This window comes from Podarcis muralis, chromosome 13, assembly GCF_964188315.1.
Source record: "Podarcis muralis chromosome 13, rPodMur119.hap1.1, whole genome shotgun sequence".
Lineage (NCBI taxonomy): Eukaryota > Metazoa > Chordata > Lepidosauria > Squamata > Lacertidae > Podarcis > Podarcis muralis.
The window spans coordinates 40,780,604-40,805,393 of NC_135667.1; the positions used below are offsets into that span (position 1 = coordinate 40,780,604).

Here is a 24,790-nt window from a genome sequence, read left to right on the forward strand (position 1 = left end):
TTGGATTGTTGTGTGGAGGGTGCAGAAGTGGCCACATGAGCAGCTTATTCACCTGAATGGTGACATGGCCAAATCTGAGATAGCTCTTTGCTTACATTTAAACCAGAGGTGAGAAACCTGTGACCTGTGGACTACAGGTCTACAGCTCCCATAATCCCTGACCACAGGCCATTCTCACTGATGGAAGATGCAAGCCATTGGGAGGGGCGCAAGTTTCCCGTCCCTCATTTAAGTCATTCTGTGTATTGAACTGATGAGTTAAATAATGACTTTTAGTCTAAAATGCTATCCAGTCCCTGTTTCACTGCTACAATAACCTAGAGAGGAAAACAAAACAAGGGTGGAATCTACACACATATAAAAAACGCTGTGAAAATACTTTGTTAGAAAACGTTTTGAAAAATATATTGAATTTGCCATAGTTCACCATCACCATCTAGCGTCACATTTGTATATTGCACTTTACAACACATTTAAAAAAGTTTTATTTACAGCTGTATAGCTGAGTCCAAGGTAAAGAAAAACATTTGTTCCTTAATAGTAGGACCTGTTCCTGGTTCCAAAAGAGGTGATGCTTGTCATCCTTATTATCTAACTAATTAATCTGCTTCCTTGACTTCTAATGCTGCTGTTGAACCTTTTACGAGTGGCCTTTGTAAGAGCATGAGTAGTGAAGCATCTTGAGGTGGTTGCTACATAACCATAGCATGCAGTTGCTTGCCATGTCACTTTAGACAGATCCTTGTAATAAAGAGTAATAATTAACCTTTGGAGCAGTTAAACAACTTTGAATGGCAATAAATCCTGGTTACAAGTGCGTGCATCTTGGGGAAGCTGCTCCTTGGAGCTCATTCAATGTGAGCAGCAAGCTGTGGCCCTTTGTTGTTCTTTAAAAGGTCCTGCTATGGCTTGAGAGTCCTAAGTATCTGTCTGAAAATCAAATTCCATCCAGGAAATGGCTTTTTAAATGTGTCTGGTTCCCATGAGGTGGGACAAACAGTTGCTACTGGAAGAAGGCTTAGAGGCAGAGTCCATTATCCACCCCACCCACGTATAGCACGAAGATAGTAGAATAAACTGTTTTTGCATGCTGTGTGCCAATTGTCAGTGCTGGCAGTTGCTGCAGCAACCCCTTGTTTGGATTTTTGTAGCTTATTGCTTCCTCCTTTTTACTCCTGGATGTGTCCATTCTCTCTTTGTACAGTACATTTTCTCTAGGGCAGCCTAACTGGTGTTGCCTATGCTCTGATAACCTCTAGGTTAGATTATTGCAATACATTATACATAGGGCTGCCTCTAAAGAAGGTTTGGAAACCTCAACTGGTGCAGAATTTGGTGGCTAAATTGCTCACCAGGGCAAGACGGTTTGAGCATATTACAATGTTCTACAGTGGCTGTCGATTAGTTTTTGGACCTAATTCAGACTGCTGGTTCTGACCTATAAAACCTTAAATGACTCAAGATCGCAATACCTCAAGGACCATATGAACCTACCCAGACCCTGTGATCATCCTCTGATGCCCTTCTTTGTGGACCACCTCCATGAGAGGTCAGGAGGGTAGCAACCCAGGAAGGGGCCTTTCCTGCAGTAGCTCCCCATTTGTGGAATTATCTCCCCAGGGAGGTTCAGCTGGAAAACAAATGTACTTGCTCTGCAACTTTTACTAACATTAGAGGGCATGCTTCTAGGTAGGAGGACATATTTCACCCAATTTTCTGTGTGTTTTGGAAAGTGGTTTGTCTGTCTATTTGCTTGTTTGTCCTCTGTGGTTTGGACGCCTCTCAAAATTATCATTGCCAAACTCTGCATGAGGGTTCCTAAGGGGGGGGGGGCGGGCTTTGTTAATGTTTAGACACCAGGTGCCATTTGACTCAAAATGCTGGACCAAAATGTGACTTTGGCATGATTTCATCTGATTTTTGACATAATGGGTCCAAACTCATAAACTACACTATCCATTTATTTAAGAAACCAGAGTAGTCATGATGTCCAGTACCACACTACTGTGACACATTTGCAGTCACATCTTTCGATGTCTCTAAGCATTCTTCTGTTGTCTATTCATATGTAGGCAGGACAGGTGGTATAAATAGATTTTTAAAAGTACATCACATCTGGTTGGCTTTAGCTTCAACATTTGTCTTACATTTCGGTCATGAGCCTAAATGGATGATCGACACTGTCCTTACCATTAAACCAAACAAGCACAACTCTTGTTTATGCTGGCAAAGAGAACCACAGGCTAAATATGGCTTGTTTCACTGGGCAGCATGAAACCTTGTTCTGCCACATCTGTTAAATAGGAAAACAGGTAGCTCCTGATAAATGATAGGCAAGATAAATATGTATTAAGCGAATTTGTATCTGTAGGGAACTGCTTTCTGATTCAGGTGTGTTCTCTGCAACTTATGTGCGAGAGAATAACTTTTGGTACGCAAACACTGAATTCAGCAATGTGCAAAATTTAGTTTTAGCTTGGCGCACTTTCTCCTATTACAGGAGCAAATGGGCAGCAATGGGAAAGTAGGATCATGAGGGAGGTGTTTGTCAATGATAAAATTTTTGAATTGGTCACAATTGTGACTTTCAGAAACATGCAAATATCCCCGCAGTGCTCACTGAAGTTCAGCTGGGAGTTTTTCCTTACTTTTTTTTTTTTTTTTTAATAATCTGGGTTGGTGCCCAAAAATCACTGAAATTGGTTGGCTAGAGAGCTCCAAGTTTGCAGCTATTTTTACTGCTTGCTGTTGGCTGCTTGTTTCCTCCAGAGAACTACAAAGACGATTTGTTCTTTTCAAGTCCTTCTTTATTATGATTATGAATTGTCCAGTGCCAACTGTGAAGGAGGAAATACCGAATAACCCACTGTAGCACTGCAAATGTGCTGTCTGGAACAAAGACTATCCAGCAAATATTTATTGCTGTTTCAGGCTTTGCTGCCTTATGATGTGACCTTAATGTTGGTGTTTTCTAGATAAAGAAATGTGATTTTTGTTTGTTCGTTAAATCACTTCTCTAGCAATAGAATGGAAAAACTCTAAAGCTTATCTAATATTTATTGCTGACATACCTCGTGGACCATCTCTCCCCATATTAAATGATCCAACCCACACCCGGCCATCATAATCTGAGGTCTTTCTTCATGTGCCTCCCCATGAGAGGTCCAGAGGGTGGCAACATGAGAAGGGGCCTTTTCTGTGATGACTCCCCATTTGTGGAATGCTTTCCCCAGGGAGGCTTACCTGGCATCTGCGTTGCATATCTTCAGGCACCAAGCAAAAACATTCCTCTTCTCTAGGCCTTTGGCTAAATAAACAATCTATGGCCTTTTAAACTATGTGTGGGGGTGTTTATTGTTTTGTTTGCTGTTCTGTATTTTTGTGTCTTCATACTGTAAACCGTCCTGAGATCCTCATTTAATTAAAAGAATAATATAAAGAGTAAGACTATAAATTGCCCAATTATAATACATTGTCCAAACAAATCCTGATATTTAAATTTGTTTCATGCCACTCCTTTTGTATTCTCTCAGTATTCTCACAGTGGAATAATCTCCTGAACTGTAGCTACCTAAAATCCAGGTTATAGGGCCTGCAAGCTAGATTCCAGGGAACTGTGATTCAAGGAGTTATGTAGGCAGTGGAACTGATGAACCATGGGACCACCTACAGAACATTATTGGCATGGGTAGCTTATTGCAGACAGACATTGTGCCGTTTCCATATACTATGTAAGAATCTGATTATTACATCATTATTTCTGTTCTTCTTGCCATTCTGTCATGTTGGCTGCAAGGGGCATGCTTGACCTGTGTGTGGAGTATGAAGAAAAGAGCCGGGCAAGCATTGCTATATGGATCTGGATTTCTAAACTGTACCTGTTTAGACAAAATAAGACAGAATCCTTTATCATCAGTCTGAATTTATTGCAACCTGATTTTTTAAGGCAATAGCCTACTTCACTGCATGCATAAGACTGTAGTGATCTGCAACCAGTATTAAAATTGTTTGCATGTTCTTTTTAGACAGGGTCAGCTGCTGGATCCCAGTAATCCCTGGTGCAAATTAAAGTCACTGGCTTTCAGCTTAAATAAAATATGTGCCCCTGCTTATGAAAGTTGGGAGTGTTCACCATTTCATCAGATCCTGAAAATTACATCAAATGTTCACCAGTTTAATACTCTTCTTAAAATCTTGAAGCCACTGCCTGAACACTGTAGCACAAGTAAACAAACACCAGTGACCAACAGTGTACAGAAATCCAATTTCTGGTCTGTGTGTTTATATACCTGGGGCCTGAGGCAGGAGAAAGTAACTTGGCTGAAAGGAAGTGCAAGGGGCGAGGGAGGGGTTGACATGCCCACTCTAAAAATGTCTGGTTTTACTACTACTCAAGTCTTTGGAATGTTTATGAATAAGTCTGTGAGTGAATGGGATTACAAGGCAGAAAGGACACCCTTTTAAGGCCTTTACAAGCTTTGCTTGAACTTCATAATCATATGTATAGTGTAGATGTTTAACACTGTTGTCTACTTAATAAACTAATACCTCTCCTTTTCCTTAGCACAGCTGACACTCCTGATACTATCCTTGATTTCATGAACATTATTGGTTTATGATCTGCTTCGGTTGCTGTGGCCTGCATGGTTGGCAGGGAATGCAAATTATTGTGGGATTCTGTGCTTATTCGTGCTAAAAGGTTTTTTTACATAGTGTGCTTGGAATTTGATTTTATCATTTCAGATCTGGGCAATACAATGTCAACATCTCCCATTTAAAAAATCTTTATTCTCCCAGCAAAGGTACTGCATCTAAACATAATACAGAAACTGGCAAACCCTGGACCAGATCCTGCTCTTTGGGAAGTTTCACTTCACTCCTGCTTTTGCATTCCAGGAGGGTAACTCCCATGGTGTCATCAGAGCTTGTCAGCAGTCCACCTTGAAAAATGAGGAGGAGCTTTGCCTTCCATCTCTACCTCCTCTGTTTTGTGGCCATCTTAATACCAATTGCTTACTGGAGTCTGTAAACCGGAGTAGATTCCTCTACATAATGGTGCCAGCTTTCTTAGTTTGGGGTGATTGAGGAGAAGATTAGCTTTTGCTTGTAAGGTTTGGGACGGGCTGTTGTTGCTGTATTGGTTTCAGAACACAACTGCTAAAGAGTCTGGGGGTTGGGAACCTTAGGCTTTCAAGATGTTGTTGGACTAAAGTTTTCATCCTCCCTAACTGTTGGCCGTGCTGGCTGGGGCTGATAGGAGTTGGGGGTCCACAACAACAACAAGAAGAGGAGTTTGGATTTGATATCCCGCTTTATCACCACCCTAAGGAGTCTCAAAGCGGCTCACAATCTCCTTTCCCTTCCTCCCCCACAACAAACACTCTGTGAGGTGAATGAGGCTGAGAGACTTCAAAGAAGTGTGACTGGCCCAAGGTCGCCCAGCAGCTGCATGTGGAAGAGCGGAGACGCGAACCCGGTTCACCAGATTACGATTCTACCATTCTTAACCACTACACCACACTGGCTCTCCTTGTTTGCTGAACACCTTGGAACTTGTATGTTTCGATTCCTGAACAATCGAAAACTGGAAGTGAGCTGGAAGGTTTTCGAACAGTTTTGGGAAGCTGAATATCCGGCGTGGCTTCTGCAGCTTCTGATTGGCTCCAGGACACTCCTGCAGCCATTCGTAAGCCACGTCTTGGTTTTTGAATGGTTCCGGGACGGAACACATTCTGTTCGAGAATCAAGGTACGACTGTATCTAGAGAGCCACACAGTGAGGATAGAAAAGCTAGAAGCCAAATGGCTTCTGGGACCTGGGTTGTGGGTGCCAAAACAGAATGTATAGTTGCCCGGGGGGGTTGGCAACACTTTTTTATTTATTCTTTTGATAAGCATGAATTAATATGCAATTCACATAAGTGACACATGGTTAATATCACATTTTTAGCAGAAATTGTTAATACATGTGTAATTTGGTGTTTGCAATAAGAATAATGGTACCATACTTGAGTTTTCAAAACACTCCACTCTTTATTGTTAAACTCCTTAACGTATTGTCTGTCCTTAACATTTACTTTGAGGCTTCAAAGCACAATACATTTCAGTAATCCTTGAGTGTCAGCCAGGGGCAAAAAAGGGCACCCAGACCACAAATGAATAATTTTTAGGCGCAAAATGCGCCTGGCGCCCTGCTAATTTCGAACCCTGGGGCCACCGGTTTCCCATCCCTGCAAGAGAGGCTGCTTGCTGTGAGGCAAGAAATGTCTGCTATTTCTGGCTATTGACTTTTAAGTCCCACCTGTGGTGAAATGGAAGTACTACCACTCTCTTGCTACATAGGGGAGTTCTGTTTTAAGAACATATAGCTGCTGAAAACGGCATATGGGAAGCAATATTGCCAGGCAACAACTCTGTGAGCACTGTGGCATTTTTTCTTCTGGATACTGACATCATGAAGCCAATTTGTAGCTAAATATATGAGATTGTTTTCCTTATGTCACAGGGGCCACCTATAGGCAAGTGCATTGCCCCAAATAGCCATGTGCCGCCATCTTCATGAGGCAAATTTAGCTGCTTTCCCACTGTATATAGTTCAGAGTTGATTACAAGTGTATTTATTTATGTACCAATTATCTTTATCATCATCCTTAAGTCTCTTGAGTGCAAATTAGCCACTTTTGAGTCTGTTTGAAGGACTCTGGGTATTTCAGAAGCTTGAACTCTACTAATAAAAATTTTTAAGGAAGATGAATGCCTTGCCTGTTCCGGCCATTGTTTCCATCTCCTTTTGTATCTTAAAAAAAAGTGTACGATTATGATGGGCCACTTCACCTATTAGTTGTTGACAAGAAATGGTGACTTGTCGGAACTTGCAAGCTAATGTCTCATACCTCTGTGTTTTTCCAGCTGGAGTTGCATCAGTTTTGTTTTGTCATGGAACATACTGTTTTTTCCTGGATATTACCATGGAGGGCTTGTTTTCAGTCAGGGCTTAATCAGAATTTAGCCCTTGCGTGTAGAGTGAGGGCTTCTCAGCACGAGCAGAATATACTCCCTTCAGATTGAGTAGCCGCAACTAACCCCTTCCCAATCCTGGGTCAGAGGGTTAAGTTCTAAGAAAGCTCGAGTTCCTCCTGTTAGTAATAGAGTACTGTTATGTAGTGTGTAGTGTTTAGTACAATGGTTTTTAGCGGTAGGAAGACGAGAGGTTGGACAGTTGTTCCAATATCTTGTTGACATAGGCATGCAAATTACCTTAGACATGTCATCTTACACTTTTCCTGGAATGGAAATAATAACCAAAGATCAAATATAAATTTGCATTGCATCTTTCAGGGTCAAAAATGTGCTTTGTCCATATGCAGAGAAAGTTACTGTGGTTGTCACAGCTCTTATTAAAATGTATCTTGGTAAAAGGCTAAGTTGCCTTGACTTCCTAATGTGTTTAAGATGGTTATTTGAAAGCATGTGCCCCGCAAGACAAATGCCTCGCAAGACGGAAAACCTGCTAGACGAAAGGGTTTTCCGTTTTTGAGTTGCTTCGCAAGACGAATTTCCCTATGGGCTTGCTTCGCAAGACGAAACGTCTTGCTAGTCTTGCGATTTCCCCCCCGCTCCCCCCCCCTTTTTCTAAGCCGCTAATAGCCTTTTAGCAGCTAAGCCGCTAAGCCTTTAATAGCCGCTAAGCCGCTAAACCGCTAATAGCGCTAAGCCGCTAATAGGGTTGCTTCGCAAGACGATAAAACCGCTAGACGAAGAGAATCGCGGAACGGATTCTTTTCGTCTTGCGAGGCACTACTGTATACTCCTTGACTATCAGAAATGGGTCTGGAGAATGGTTTTTCTAGGCCACAGAGGGTTTCAAACTTTTTCATCTAAAAGGAAGCCTTTCCACTTTTGTGCTTAAGGACACTTACTTGTCTGACACAAACCTCCTGCTCCGTGCAGAGCATTCTGTGACCTGTTCCTGAGCAGCCTTCCTCAACATGTTGCCTTCCAGATGTTAGACTACACTAACCATACTGTCTGGCGTTCCTAGGACATGCTCAGGGCCAATGGTGCTGGTTCTTCAGATCATCTGGAGGGCTTTTAAGTTGGGGAAGGCTGCTCTATGGTACATCATCATACATGCAGGTCACTAGACATTAGACTGCACACACCCATGTGCACTGTGTGTGTGAGCAAACACCCTCTCTGTAGCTGTGTGATGGCAGCGATGATGATGAAATATCCATTGATATGCCTCCAATTAATTTTGGGGTTCCCCAGTTTAAAGATGATGGTCCTACTGCCTTAATATTTTTCCTTGGCCGGGTCCAATATATCAACAGCCATTTATGCCAGTATTTCTCTAACCTTATGTCCTCTCAAGTCCCCCGACCTGCTTGCAAATGTGCAGAGTCCTCACACACAGCTGTACATCTCTAGTTCGCTGCTTGTAAGGCTTTGTTGACTGGAGTGCTAATCCAACACTGGCATTCGAAGAGGAGTAGGATAAGGCATTTCAGCCTCCCTCTTAAACTAGCCAGTTAGTGAAGGAAGGCAGGAGGAGGGAGAGCTGCGCCCACATCTTTCCTGAGCTTTCATACTTAGCATAGCACATTTGGGTGGCTGCTATGCTAAACTGCTGCTAGAAATTTGCCTGTGGCTTTGCTTGCTGTAAGATTCTCTTCTTCCATGGAGGTTTGCCTCATCTTCATTGAGGTTTTATATTGTGTCTCTTAGCAAGTACTTCTGGCTTTCTCTTGATCAGTGGCTCTCAGAGCTTCAGAGGGAGCTGATTTGTCGCTACCTATCTTCTACATTGTGTGTAGAGTGGTACCTCCGGTTAAGTACTTAATTCGTTCCAGAGGTCCGTTCTTAACCTGAAACTGTTCTTAACCTGAAGCACCACTTTAGCTAATGGGGCCTCCTGCTGCCGCCGTGCCGTTGGAGCATGATTTCTTTTCTTACCCTGAAGCAAAGTTCTTAACCTGAAGCACTATTTCTGGGTTAGCGGAGTCTGTAACCTGAAGCGTATGTAACCCGAGGTACCACTGTATAGTATTGGGTGTGTTCTGGATGCCTTCTCATTTTGTGCAGGTGATTGCTAGGACCAAAAGGCCTGGCTGGCACCCTGTACAAGCCCCTAGTTCTCACAAGCAGCAGGTGAGGTGATAATCCTGTGTCTAGACTTGATCACTTCAGACCGAAGGTGAGGTGTTGCATGACTGAATGCCTTTCCATACCAAATTATAATAAATTCCTGCAGAGAACTAGGTGTCAAGGAGAAGGGTTCTAGCCAAGTTTTCTCCTTGACGCGTATATAGTTGTTCTTTTAAATGGCGCAGCTGTCAGTCAAGTGAGCCTCTCCTGCAGTCTGAAGAGGTCTGTGCGCAGGATTGCCATCTCAAGTGTTATTTGGGAAGGCTGAGTACGTGTCCAGGAATATGCCCCAGAACCCTCTATGTACAACATTATGCATATCTTTCATGCTTCGATGTACTGTGCAGGAGTTGTCAGCAAGATGAATAGATTTGCATATGAGAGTAGGAAATTAGGAAATTGCTATGAAATGTGTTTCCACATGGATTCTTTAGGGGACTTTATGCACCCCATCAGTGTATTGGATCACCCATGTCCACCTGAACTGGCGGTCAGAACATTCATTATAATGTTGGAGGGCAATTCCAAGACTGGTACCTAACCATTCTTGTGCCTGCTGAGACTTATTGGGTTGGCACCAGAGCACTTTCTCTGTTATGTACCGTATTTGTTGTTGCATTTTCTGTGGTCCAGAAATAAAGCATCAGTTCTAGGGAGTTCAGGATGCTTCCATGACAAGCTGCTTACAATAATGTGTTAACATGGAAAATACACTGTAGCGTTGCATTAACATGCAAGGCATGAAACAACTCGTCAACAAAAGAGCAATAATACTGTGCTCAGTCCCTGTTGGTTTACATATTATCGTGCCTTAGAAAGTTTAATTTAACATTTCCCCATGAGTTTGCTACTGGTGATAATAAATGGTCTGTTTAAACCAAAAAATGGGGAGAGGAAACAAAAGGCAATATAGTACACTGTTTTGGTTACACTGGCATCTTCTTGTCCTGAATCAGCTTATGGGGCACATCTAATTCAATTATTTCTGTGAGTTATGTTCTTCGGAGAAGGCCTGCTGCCTTTCCTGACTATTTCTAGGACTGGAGAACTAAATCGGTACATTCAAAAGCCCAGGCTCAAACACAATGTTCTATTCAGAAGTTCCCAGTGTTCACAGAGCAGTACCGAGTGCGAGTTTGACAAATGTAGAATATTTTTAAGAGAACAATGAAGCATCTGATGCTGCTTTAGCAGCTTGTGGGTAGCTGATGACAAGAAACAGCTCGGGGTACCTATAAGAAATCTTGTCTTTCCGCTCCTATACTTCAATAGTAGGAAGCAGAGGGGCTAAATTGGCAGCAAGACTCAGTGTAAATTAAAGGGGGAGGGGTTGCAGCTGGGATTAATTGTCAAAGAAAGCATGTCCCTTGTGTGTAATCTTCCATCTCCTATATGGTAGCAATCCAGGCCTGTCCTCTGTGACTCTGGGGGTACCCACTAGTGGTATGTACCGTATTTTTCGCTCTATAAGACACACATTTTCCCTCCTAAAAAGTAAGGGGAAATGTGTGTGTGTCTCATGGAGCGAATGCAGGCTTCGCGCAGCTATCCTAGAAGCCAGAACAGCAAGAGGGATCTCTGCGCAGCGATCCCTCTTGCTGTTCTGGCTTCTGGGATAGCCATGTGAAGCCTCTTCAGGGCAGGGGGAGCCTTCCCCCTGCTGCCCTGAAGAGGCTTTGCGTTGCTTTCGCTGCCATACCTCTTGCAGTTCTGGCTTCTGGGATTCAGAATATTTTTTTTTCTTGTTTTCCTCCTCCAAAAACTAGGTCCGTCTTACAGAGCGAAAAATACGGTAGTTCATACACTGCTGTGGTTGCTACAAGTTTTGCTCTTGGTTCATTCATAGTGCAGTGTGAAAGATTCTTGGCTTCACATGCCCTCCATGGTGATGTCTCCAGATAAAAGGGATCACTAAACTGCTACCCTTGTACAACACTTGTTTGGTTCATTAGAACTTAAGCTAAATAAATTCATGAACGTGCCCTAGGTGAGAGATTTTAGTTGCTTTACCAGGAAACATTTCTTCAGGACATGGAAATTGGCCAAAGGAGCACATTCCAAATCCCACAGGTAAAATAGTAGGGAAATCAAAACACTCCCCCCCCCTTTGTATTATGTCTAGATTCCTGTCATGAATGAGGATTTGTTTATGACCTTATAATGTAATGTGCTTGATGTGAAGCTTTTCACCCCTACATCTGTTGTTTGGAGTAAAAAGGGTGGTTATTTGGGGTTGGAGGCAACTAAAAGAAAAGGTTGGGGAGAAAAGAGGTGAATGAGGTAGTGGTGAAAGAGTTATGTTTCTGCCATATTGGAGGTAAGTAGGGGAAACCAGGCTCCGGAAAAGCAAATGCTAAGAAATGAGAATGAACAGCAACCCAATGAATGTCTACTTGGAAGAAAATCACATTGAAATCAATGAGACCTACCCCCACATCTGTGTGTAGAATTGCACCCTATAATAAGAGCAAAACTTGTGCCCCAGGTGTGTGTTTTTTTAAGAATGCATTGCTAATTGGTTAAAGTACCATTATTCTGAGTCCTAAGATGTTCAGTTTTGATGGTAGCCTAATGCACAGCTGCAGGGTTTGGCACAGTATGTCAAATTTCCTCAATGCCAATACTACGTCATTAATGTTGACCTTGCTGAAAATTAGTGAAAACACCCCCCAACATTCCCAGAAGCATAATCTTTTAGGCACCTTAAAGAACTTTTGCAGCTTAAGCAAGAGCCTGCATTATATGGAGCCTAACTTACTCTTTCCCCCAATTATTAACAGGCTCAGAAGTTTGGTAAATAGTGTGGTATTCAGGTGCAGTGTTTCAGAAGGGGCAGGTGCATCACCAAATCTTCTTTTACTTGACAATCCTTTGGCTCCTCCCTCTGTAAAGCTGTTACTTATGTTTTCATGTGTATATTTTGTGTGTATGTAACACTTCTGCTTTGATCACATTCTCTGTTAATTTTAGTGAAATGGAATTTGAAGCATGTGTGCTTAGATGTGCATTACCCTTTGTTTTGCATTATCCTAAAAGCAAAAAAACTCGTAACTCTTCTTTTTTTCTTTTCTTTTCTTTTTGTCAGGGAGGTCCTTCCAGGTGCCTCCTATTCTATTCTTTTCTCTCTCTGTGTGTGTTCTTTCTTTCTGTGTGTATAGTATAATTACTTGGAGTTAGCTAGTAGGTTGGTTAAAACAAATTAGGCAGGTGGCAATGGTAACAATTTTTTCTTGATTTATTGGCAGAAGGCACCACTGCTGCAGCCTCTGTCTGTTCCAGGAAACCAGTCAGTTATCCCTCTGCTGCCTTTTAATTTCCCTTTCTGCCATAATATCTGCAGATAAAACAGGCATCCCAAGCCTGGCTTGCACTCCGCAGCCCTCAAATGTGGAGGAGGAATGCCTCACAGTACCCACTGACGCAAGCAGAAAGAAAAGTGTTCTTACACTCCTGCGTTTAGTGGTTTGGCTTTTATTTGCTTCTGTCCAAGGTCTTTTGCTCTGTAATATGCCGAAATTTCACTGTGCAGAAAACAGATTCCCCTTACAAACTCCATATTCTTGCAGTTTGCCTTTCCCTAAATAGTGGCATGCCCCATTTTTTCTTCTGTATTTCCCAAATCCTTCCACTTTCTTCTTAAACTACTGCAATAACCTTTCAACATGCCTGATTTAGAGAAACAAGTTATTGAGCTGTGTGTGTGTGTGTGTGTGTGTGTGTGTGTGTGTGTGTGTGTGTTCGTGTGTTCTGGCACGAGGGCAGGAGGATGAATTTCTGGTCGGGCCAGTAAAAGTCTGACCTTTTGGCAACCCTAGAATTACAAGCCCATCCTGCTCCCCTTCCAGACTTCCTTCAAAGGAGAACTTGCCCCGTTTAAGAGTTTTGTGTGAGTAAATTGCTTATCCTTGCCCTGCCCTTGCTTCTCAGTCCCATTCAGGAAAGGAGGGGCTCAAAATGCACGCTGAATGGCATTTCCTACTCTGGAATTGGCAGCCCTTAATGCTGAGTTGAAAAGGGCGTAGGGCTCTTTGGTTTTCACTTGTAAATCTATTAACATTTATTGCAGGTGTGCATACTTCATAATAAGCAAGAGCGAAAATGAGATCAATGTCTAGGGAGGGTGTATCAAAATTCTGGGATTGTAAAATTCCAATGAAACCTGAACTCTCTGGGCTGTATCTAACTAAATGCTACTCAGAGCAGATCCATTAAAATAAGTGGGCTTAAGTTAGTCAGATCCATCAATTAATTGGGCCTGCTCTGAGTAAGACTTAGTTGGCTACACTCCTTTGTCTTTGGACGCCAGTCAGTAATGCTGAACTTTCCCACTACTTACAAAGGAAATGCTTTCAGTAAGAAAACATTCCACACTAGATGAAATTTGGGATTCCGCCTCCCTTTACCTGTGTGTTCAGTGGGAAAAGAATTCAAATAGGTTGAGAATTTGTGAAACGGTGAAGGAATATCTCGTGTGAGATTAGCAGAAGGTGCTTGACTGCTGGGATTTTTTTTGCAGCATCTTTATAGCAATCTGGATGTTATGCAGTAGCATGGGCGTAGCCAGGATTTTTGTTGGAGGCGCATGTATTTTATGGGGGGGGGGCAGTACCTCAGCTATATATTTTTATTGATTTTATTGACTGCCCCTCCCTGCCCCCCTCCCGGCTACACCCATGTGCAGTAGCACATGAAACTTAAAATACTGTATTTGGAAAACCTGAACTCATGTAGAAGCCTCTGCTGAGTGGCTGTTGTGCGGTACTTTAGAAAACATAGGCAACTCCATATAGCACTGGTATACATCAGCAGCTGAGCTGAGCAGGGAGCAACCTGTGATCTTCACTGCACACTTGGTTTGGTCTTCCTTTCTCAAATTGAGCAATGGAAAAGGATTTGTCATATCCTGCTGTGTGTTTTAAGGGCATGGCACTGTGTTTGGGCCAGGATTGTGGTTCAGTCAGCTATCGTCTTTTAGAGTGAGTTAGGAAGTATACTGATCCCACCTAGTGGTGAAGGATCAGTAACAGGCTGCAGAAGATGGGGAGGTGTTGTGTGTGTTTTTTTGAAAGAAAATGTGGCGGGCAGGGAAGAGAAGGCTGCACAGTAACCATCTCTTAGGTCAGGGGTAGGCAATCTAAGGCCCGAGGGGCCGGATGTGGCCCAATCGCCTTCTCAGTCCGGCCCATGGACGGTCCAGGAATCAGCGTGTTTTTACATGAGTAGAATGTGTCCTTTTATTTAAAATGCATCTCTGGGTTATTTGTGGGCATAGAAATTCGTTCTTTTCCCTCCCTTTAAAATATAGTCCAGTCCACCACATGGTCTGATGGACGGTGGACCAGCCCATGGCTGAAAAAGGTTACTGACCCCTGTCTTAGGTCATCCATAGGGAAGGCTCTCACATTGGTGTGCTAGAATCCTTTTGGACCTCAAAAGGAGATTAAAGATGCAGAAATTTGAATTTAAGAGCCTGTCCTTTATGGTTTCTGTGCAGTCACACACATGCAGTCTGGAGCATTTAAGACATTTCTAGAGCTTCAGAGAGCATTTTAGTCTTTACCCTTGAGTAGGGAAACTCAGTGCCATGTGACTGACTTGAGAGTGAGAAAAACATCTCTTTTCCTCAGCTCTGGTTTGACAGTGTTGTGAACTGGAAGAGACAGCAGCAGCAGAAGAGTGCCCTATTGTTGGACCTATTACTTAGAAGGCTCAGGGGGAGCTGGCAGATGCTGACAAATGCCTCCCCAGGCCCCCACCACCTAGCAAGATATCCTGCTTGAGAAAGCCACAGGTTAAAGGGAAACGGTGTGCCCAAAGTGATCCTGCTCCTCCAGCTCCAGACCCGCCAAGATCACCCCCAGAACCCCAGAGCAGAGGTGGCAGCATGCCTGAGTGGAAGCCCAGAGCCAAAGTAACAGTGCCCATCTGGCCTTATAAGCTCTCTGGGCTCTGAGCCCTGCTCTTGAGGAAGAAAACCAGAATTCCTCTTCTGCTATAGATCAGGGCCACCATAGCATACCAGGAAAGGATAGAGCAGCAGAGTAGAACTTAATAGGGACTTGCCAGCTGCAAAGCAACACATTATTCTGCTCATTATTATCACATTAGTCCGTGACCCACTTGACCTTTCTGATAAGGCAGAATTTTGAGTCTCACAGCGGGGACTGGCCACTGCCTTAGGAGCTTCTCTCGTGAACTTTGCTCGTTCTGCTGTTGTGTCTCTCTCACACGCTCCTTATCTTTCCTTATGATTTGTACAGTACTCTTTCATTGGTTTCCAAACACATTCCTGACATTTATTATACCTTTCTTATTTAAAAAAGAACTTTGATCACCGTGCCATATTTCGAATGCTCTTACATTTCCCCTCATTGTTAACAAGAAATATTGTGCCATCATCTCCTTGTGTGTGGCTCACAAATGTTGTTGAGCAAAGTTTCCTAGCTTGGAAGCCCACAGCCTTTTGTTCAGGAGTGTCTTATAATCACATCCTGTCTGCACTGCTTGCACTTTACCAAGCAGGCATGCCACGATACAACCCTTTGACTTGGAGCTTATCTCTGAGAAATTCCCTTAATACCGTTGGATGAGATAGCTGCATCAGGGTCCCTGAAACTGAGAGTCTGGTGAGTCAATCCCTTGAATGGATTGTAGAGTTGTGTGAACCATTTTTTTCTGTTTGAGAAAGCCTTCCACACAGCAAATACACACAGTTTAAGTAGTGTGGCTAATTGGAACGTGCACTTTGCAGTAGTTCCTCCCTCCCTTCATTCCCTCCCCTTACCTGAAAATAACAAGAGACAAACCTGGATAAGGAGAGTTCACTAATATGCTATCTCTGCATTCATCGCTAGGACTGATAGCACTTCCTCACCCCAGGGATTGTATCAGCATGGAGTGTATCCTTGCTACTGAGTCAGTTTATGAGAAAGTTGTTTGAGCCTATGGTTACTTTTTTTTTTAATATAATATTTTTATTGATTTTCCAACACATAATAAACACAATACAATACACAATACACAAACAAACACATAAACACGTATAATTTCAAAACCTTCTTTTCGTAAGTCTTACTTCTCCGACTTCCCCATACCTCCCCTTTCTGCATCCCTGTTTCAAAATTTCTACAGCAAGTCCTCACTTAATTTGACTAATTACTCATTTTTTTCCTCCTTCTCTCTTACATATCGTTTACAGCTGTAATCCTCTTTTTTCTGTACCCTTAACATTTTAGCACTCATTAATTTTATAACAGTTCTTAAGATAGACTTTAAATTTCTTCCAATCTTCCTCCACCGTCTCTTTTCCCTGGTCGCGGATTCTGCCAGTCATCTCGGCCAGTCCCATGTAGTCAATCACCTTCGTCTGCCATTCTTCCAACGTGGGTAGTTCTTGTTTGAGCCTATGGTTACTGTGGATTTTATGCTCGCCTTTAAAGCTGCCTTTCTTGTGGCTTTAATGTCAGCTAGGTGTGCAAGTGAGTTATGCACCCTACGCTCTGACTTGCCTTACATCAGAGCTTTCCAAACTTCTCATGTTGGTGACACATTTTTTTAGGCATGCATCATTTCGCGACCCAGTAATTCAGTTTTATTAGCAAAGAGGAGGCGAAACTAACCCCTTTCCAGCCCCAGGAGCATTTGCGTGACACACCTACACCCTGCAGTTGACACACTAACGTGTCGCAACACAGAGTTTGGAAAGTTCTGCCTTATATTATCCATACACAATGGCAACATTATTCTATAAGCTGATATCCCTTTCCTAACTTGAATACAAAGTACCTTGGAATTTGTGTTTAGGAAGGATGTGTGTGAAATACTATTTTTTTTGTTAGGGCTACACTGGGAATTTAGACTTAAGAGTTTTTTCACACAACCTTTTACATTTGTATTGATGCAAACTGATTTTTCCCAACTAGATTTTTTAATGTTTTTAAAGTGGTCTTGTTTGGTGCTTCAGTTGTCACTTTCTGTATCGTATATTAAAGTACAGGCAACTCCCAATTTACACGGAGGTTGCATTCCAATGCAACACACATTTAAGTGAAAAGTGAAATATTTGAGACACCATTGAAAAAGCCTGCAAGTACCCCATTCTGCCCCCACCATGCCCCGTTCCACCCACTTTTGTGACTTTTTGGGTCACTTCCGGGCTTGGCGTGATGTGAGTGTGCACAGTCATACACACATATTGAATGTGCATAAATTGGGGGTGGGGTAGTTTGCTTGTACTAGCTTAATATTATTCTAAAAGATGTTCCAGAATAGTGAGATTGGTATTTGGAGCCTTGATAAGCAGTCCTGGTAGTATGACTGTCATCACAACTTCTTACACATGTTCACTTGAACCTATAAAAATTGTCGTGAGAGCTAGATTCTTTTTCAGTGTAATAAAAACTGGTTCTCAGGATGTCTAATTCTGCTTCTAGATAACCAGATTCTATGTTTACATGGAAAACTTGGCGGCATGTACAGTGCCTATAATCCTTCCAAATGTACCACATATGTTTTCCATACAGGCTTTCAAACGTTATTACCTTTCTGTTAGTCTGTGAAATACTTGGGTCAATTGACTAACGGGTATGATCAAAAGCAGCTGAGGAGATGTGCAGAAGCTCATGTATGCTCTTTGAAGTTAACTCTCTCTGTGTCCTTTGTCTTTGTCTTGCCCTGCCTAGGTTTGAAAAGGGACGGATCTACACTTTTATTGGGGAAGTGGTCGTTTCTGTAAACCCTTACAAGAACTTGAATATCTATGGACGGGACATGATTGAGCAGTACAAAGGTCGGGAGCTGTATGAGCGGCCCCCTCATCTCTTTGCTATTGCGGATGCTGCGTACAAAGCCATGAAGAGACGATCAAAGGATACCTGCATCGTAATATCAGGTGTGTTGCAGGGTACCTGCTACCTCCAACCTGAGTAGCATTCTGACAGCCCATTTGAAAGTTGAAGCAAAGGAAGTGAGTCTGGCTGCAATTGTGTTGTTTCTTCTAGTGCAGGGTTGCAGCAGTCACCCTGTAGTTGTTGTTGTTTTTTCCTGTTTCCTGTTGTTTCCTGTTTACGCGCATACACACACACACACGGCACTCAAGTGGCAGCAAAAGTACAATCAGCACTCCTAATTTTGCCCAAAAGGACCCAATTGAAATAATGTCACCCACCCAACACTGCTTTTGGGATTGGTGTTAATGGGGCTAATATGGTTCCATTGGGTCAATCCATGGCAAATTAGGAATACCGCCAGGCTGCTGGCTTGCAGCTTTGCTGAGACTTGAAGTGTCAACAAAGCTTCAAAAAACATAGATGAAGCAATTCTACAAACTATGCTTTTAGCAGTGCGCATTTCCCAATTTTCTCCCTCTCTAACACCCACCCCATCTCCAGTATAAAACTTAGAATATAAAGAGCTGTAATCTGTTGAATCAACCTCAGCTTAGGGCCAGACAGTGCTTTTTAAAGAGCTGAACATTGCCTGAGAGCTGTTTTGCTTCCTATGGTTTTCATGTTTCATTTTTTCCACACTGGTCAAAAGGGTTTTGCAGTGCTTTGAGGCAAATCCCACCCTAAAACCTGTTCACCAGAAGCAAAAGTGGAATGAATTTACATACCACAAGTTAGCAGTTCCTCTTTCTGTCCATCTTCTACTGCCTCAACACTGTATGCAACTTTCTAGAATGCCATACAGAGATCTTGCTCACTTCTGCAGTTGATGGTCTTCAACCAGAAATGCTACGAGTTGAATTTGGGACAGTACATGGTCAACATATGTCCTTAAATTCAGCTTGCTTTAAAAACTGACAAACCAGAAATGACTTAAACAGCAAAATACTGTAGTACCGTGTAGAGTGAATGCTGAGAATAAAATGTGTCCTCTTTATATCTACTACAACGTGATGTTTTTGAACTCTTGTGAAAGCTTAGAAAACATTTTTTCCCCTGTCTGTGCCCCCAGGTGAGAGTGGAGCCGGCAAAACAGAAGCAAGCAAATACATCATGCAATACATAGCTGCCATTACTAATCCAAGCCAGAGGGCTGAGGTAGAAAGGTAAGGCAACTATGGTCCTGGGAAGAGGAAACATGTTTGGAACATGGGGCTGTCCTTGAATAATTACCTGGAAGCTTCAACAGCATCTTGCCGCTGAATTGTGTGAAGGCTGGGGTGATGCTGATAGCAAAGGACACAATTGCCCCTACCTGGCCCCATGGTTTCTAAGCACAGCTCCAGGTGCTAGTGTTAAAATGGCTTGAGTTCTACATGTCTTCAGTGCTGTTTCTTTCTGTATGTTCCATTACAATCTCTACTGTTTGGTTCTTTGTCCTGGCCTTTGACACCCAATATATGTGCTTCAAGGGATGCAGGTGGCGCTGTGGGTTAAACCACTGAGCCTAGGGCTTGCCGATCAGAAGGTTGGCAGTTCGAATCCTTTCGGCGGGGTGAGCTCCCGTTGTTCAGTCCCAGCTCCTGCCAACCTAGCAGTTCGAAAGCACGTCAAAGTGCAAGTAGATAAATAGGTACCGCTCCGGCGGGAAGGTAAACAGCGTTTCCGTGCGCTGCTTCTGGTTCACCAGAAGTGGTTTAGCCATGCTGGCCACATGACCCGGAAGCTGTACGCCGGCTCCCTCGGCCAGTAAAGCGAGATGAGCACTGCAACCCCAGAGTCAGCCACGACTGAACCTAATGGTCAGGGGTCCCTTTACCTTTTTATATGTGCTTCAGGGGAGGGACACTGTCTCAGTGGTCTAAACCAATGAGCCTTGCTGATCGTAAGGTTGGCAGTTTGAATCCGTGTGACAGAGTGAGCTCCCGTTGCTGTCCCAACTCCTTCCAACCTAGCAGTTCGAAAGCGTATCAGTGTGAGTAGATAAATAGGTATCACTCCGGTGGGAAGGTAAATGCCATTCCTGTGTGCTCTGGCACTTGTCAAAGTGTTCTGTGTGCCAGAGGCAGTTTAGTCATGCTGGCCACATGACCCAGAAAAGCTGTCTGAGGACAAATGCTGGCTCCCTCGGTCTGAAAGCAGAGATAAGTGCCACACCCCAGAGTCAAATTCTACTGAACTTAACTGTCTGGGGGTCCTTTACCTTTACGTGCTTCAGGGCTCACCCTATTCTTGTGAGTGTAACGTGTTTTAACTGTTTTAAGTTTTAAATTTAAAATTGTTCTAACCTGCCCTGGGACTTGCTGATGAAGGGCAGGTAATAAATTTAAAAATAGGAAGTAGAATGGATCACATTTGGGCACCAAGGATACGTGGTGCATGCCCTAGGCTGCACATTTTCCTTCCATTGAAGGTTTGCCTAGGTTCAAGAGTCGCTTTGGAAGTGCAGACTTTGGCCTGGATTTTATTGGGGAAGGGATTGAGCTTTCAATGTGCAATGTTGGAGCTGAACAGACTGGGTTTTTTTATCATCATCATCATCATCATCATCATCATCAATCTTTATTACGGTCCAGAGACCCAACAAATCATTACAAAGCAATACACAATTCATACAGCCTACCTCCAAGTTAAACAAGCATTTTGTTCAGAATATAGGGATTATTTGTTCTTGCAACCACCGATAAAAACTTTGCCACTGCTAATGTTCTAGCATTTGTCCGGTCTTCCAATAGGAACCTGACATAGTGAGCCTCTGATTTTCCTGGGGAAAGGTACCAGCAAGGGTAGTATCAGTTCAGCCCTGGCTTGCTCATATTTTGCACAGTGCAACAAAATATGTTTTATGGAATCAATGTCTTGAGCACACGAGCAAAGTCTGTCCTGGTAGGGAACTCCTCTCAAGCTGCCATCCAACACTGCAGAAGTTTTTTTTTATGGGGGTGAGCTTTAGATACAAACAAAGAATACAGTGTCCCGCAGTGCTGGATTAAGCCACATGCCGGAGGGGAGCTTTATGTTGAGACATGTTTTGGGCTACTTTACTTTAGCCTTTCATGAGCACAGCTCTTTTAATCCCACAAAATCACGAATGTGGCCATTCCGCTCCTTGCATATAAAACATGTTGATATGCAAACTTAGAAATACATAACGTCTAGACCTGGTTTCCTGTTCCTTTTTGTGCCTGTCTGCTCTCCAAAGGGTGAAGAACATGCTGTTGAAATCCAACTGTGTCCTGGAAGCCTTTGGCAATGCCAAAACCAACCGAAACGACAATTCCAGCCGGTTTGGAAAGTATATGGATATCAACTTTGATTTCAAAGGGGACCCAATAGGCGGGCACATCAATAATTACTTGCTGGAAAAGGTAAGTTTGCCTTGCCAGTAAAAAGCCGTCATGATTTTTCGTGGACTTACTTTAGAAAGGATGAGAAGGATTACCATATTGTATGCATCCGCTGAGGAAAGCTCATGGGATAAGAACATGCCTTACTCCCAGCAGGACAAAAATCAAGAGAGTTGGCTTTAGCATAGTGAGCTTTCCAGAAAATAAAATCACAGCAGATGTCAAATGCCATGGTTTTAAAATAGAAGATCATGCCGCAGTAACAGAGCTTTCTATTACATGTTCAGTCATGGGTTGATGAAAACCTCACTTAAAAATGGACTAGATGGTGGGACTGTTTTGCTTTGCGTGACTATGAGAGCTGGCTGGCTTTCATGTGGATTTCTGTGACAGCATCTGGTGTTTTGGGTGTGTGTGGTTTTTTTAAAAGCATCTGCATTTGTTGCCCTCGAGCCTCTTTGCAGAATGAATGTAGTCTCAGCCTCTCTCTCCATCTCCATCTCAGTCTCAGGGGTTATTCCATATTTGGTACTCATATCCCCATTTGCTCATAGTGACACACTTGGGATAATTTATTTATTACAATTATATCCCATCTTTCCCCTCCAAGGAACTTAAAGCGGTATGCACAGTTCTCCTCCTCCTCATTCAATCCTCACAACAACAGTATAGGTTCGGCTGAGAGGCAATGACTGGCCCAATATCACCCAGCGAGTTTTATGGCTGAGTGGGCATTTGAACCCTGGTTTCTCAGCTCCTAGTCCAATACTCTTAACGACTACATTGCACTCAATCTCAACCATTATAGCTGTGATGGCTTGCAAGGCATTTTAGTGATTTATTTCGGGGTTTTTTTAAAAAGTGATGTTGGTTTCTCTCTCAAATTAAAACATGAAGCGATTTCTGCTGGTTTGGTAAGCATCCCATTTTTTTAGGAGTTGGCCCAGTTTGGTTCATTTGGAACAGGCCCTAGACAGTGGCGGAGGAAGGGGGTGCGGTCTGCCCCGGGTGTCATCACTGAGGGGTGTGTGTGTGACAAAATGAGTTTAAATTTTTTTTTTTAAATGGGCTCACGAAACTTTTTAGGAGTGATGTGGTGACTTAGGTGCCTGCAGGTTTCGCGCTGCCTGAATCGGCAGCGTGGGACCTGCGTCTGCCTACTGCCTCTCCCTCAGCCGCCCCATATCTGAGAGGAAGGCGGTGGAGAGGCTCCAAGCATCAGAGAGGCTTGCCCCACCCCCATAAGTGTGGATCGCCCCGCCCCCAGCTGCAGGACACAACCCCACACCAGGCACCCAAGCGGCTAGCTACGCCGCTGGCCCTAGATACAGTACTTGAGAAGAGTTCTGAAATCTTGGATTACCTAGGAAGAATGGACTAAATTTAATGATTATTTAGTTAAATATGTTAAGTTAAATTAATTGGAAACAGCTTGCAGATACTTAATCGGCTTAGGATTTTATATAAGTTAAGTGATGAATTAATATGTTCAATTTCAAAATGAAAAGGTTTAAGGATGTTAAATGTTCAAGTTAAATTTTGTAAGAACTATGATTTGGAAAACCGTTAAAAGGATATGCATTGAAATTCAACCAAGGGGAAGCGAGGAAGTCACTTAAGAATGTTAATAAGTGTAATTTTTAATAAGGTTATGATTTACGTTTGTTTGTCTTAGTTTGTTTATAATTTTCTGAAAATCAATTTAAAAAATGGGGGGGGGGGGGAAGAAATCTTGGATTACCTAAATACTAATGGAAATAATACCCCATTTGGCATTGCCATGTCCTCTTTCAGCCAGCTTTTTTGTTGCTCTAAAGTGCTTAATAGTAACTTTTGGGCATTCCATCCCACCTTTAAGTGGCTCAGCAAATAGACCATAGCAGCCCTGCGCCTCTATTGTAAATCCAGAGTGTAACTGCTGCCAGTGCTGTTTACCTAGTTGCTTGTTCAATTGCAGTACTAAAGAAAACACCACACCACCTATTTGTATTGGACTTTTCAATTTGCGGGGGTGGGGAGAGACGTTGGTGGCAATAAGTCATCAAAAATTTACAAACAGACTCAGTACATCAAAACAGTATAGACATGTTACTAACTAACATGTACCTACGGGACCGCCTCTCCTGGTATGCCCCACAGAGAAACCTACGGTCTGCAAATAATAACATCCTCAAGGTCCCAGGCCTCAGAGAGGTTAGGCTGGCCTCAACTAGAGCCAGTGCCTTCTCGGCTGCGGCTCCAATCTGGTGGAATGCTCTGTCACAAGAGACTAGGGCCCTGCGGGACCTGACATCTTTCCGCAGGGCCTGCAAGACAGAGTTGTTCCACCAGACCTTTGGTCAGGGCGCAGCCTTACTCCCTCCTCTGGCAACCTGCACAGAATTTTGCCTAATCGGTTGCCATCAATTTGATTTTAATTAATTTTTATACTGAAATATTTTTAGAATGTGTGATTATTTGACTGTTTGATTATTTGATTGTTGTTAGCCGCCCTGAGCCTGGCTTCGGCTGGGGAAGGCGGGATATAAATAAAATTTATTATTATTTTTTATTATTAACTAACTAACTAATGTTATATAGGAGGTTTCCCACTCTGGTGTTCTGGCCTGAGCCCTCCAAAACTTTGCCATGACACCACTGATGCCTTAGTCAAGAGACTTAAACTATGTTGGGTAGCAAAGCCAACTCGTAATCTTTCCCTTGTTTCTCTTGTTTCTCTCTAGTCACGGGTGATTGTGCAGCAGTCAGGAGAGCGCAACTTTCACTCCTTCTACCAGGTGAGCTGTTAGCTTGGTATGCTAAGGTGAAATCAGCAGCCTTGTGAGTGAGTGAGTGCCTCTGAATTCACAGGAAAGACCGCTTGATTGCCTTTTGCAGTGTCCCTCATTGTGTGTAAAATTTTCAACAGATGCCACATCCCACTTTGTTCACTAATCCATGCAGGGTATATGCTTGGCTTTGACTTGCCATTTGCTAAATACAGTAACTTGCAGATCATCAGCTCCAACCCCTTGCTCTGCTCAAAGGCAGGTTCTTCAAGCCTTACTCATCCAAATCAGAATCCTCATAGGGTTTTTTGTTTTTGTTTCTCTTGGAGGGGTTGGTGATGCTGGTTCTAGATACAGATGGAAATAATTTCCCTATACTTCCTGCAAGCAATTAGAGTAACTGGTTTCCTGTCTTGAACTCCTCTGCAGCATACTATTCCTTTGGGGTAGTCCTTTCCAAAAAGACAACCTATGTAATTAGCTAGGGTTGGGAAGTGCTCTTGTAAGGTTGCATACTATAGCTTCCTGCCTTAATGACAGTACATTGTGTTGCTAAATCTTCTCTGTACAACTTTTTTATTGAATAATAATGTCAGGGCCGCCCTAGGTCCCAGCTCACAAGAGACCAACGCCAAGTCCAGCTT

General features: G+C 43.0%; 1 protein-coding gene across 2 annotated transcripts in view; it reads left to right on the forward strand.

The window, feature by feature from the left end:
• The window catches only part of MYO1D (myosin ID), a 181,746-nt gene that overhangs the window by 14,492 nt on the left and 142,464 nt on the right, over nucleotides 1-24,790 (forward strand). For both annotated transcript variants that reach the window (XM_077917458.1, XM_028704045.2), the window contains exons 2-5: nucleotides 17,828-18,036; nucleotides 19,104-19,197; nucleotides 21,234-21,399; nucleotides 24,102-24,155. In XM_077917458.1, the coding sequence (XP_077773584.1) occupies nucleotides 17,828-18,036; nucleotides 19,104-19,197; nucleotides 21,234-21,399; nucleotides 24,102-24,155 (523 nt within the window). The remainder of the gene's footprint in view (nucleotides 1-17,827; nucleotides 18,037-19,103; nucleotides 19,198-21,233; nucleotides 21,400-24,101; nucleotides 24,156-24,790) is intronic.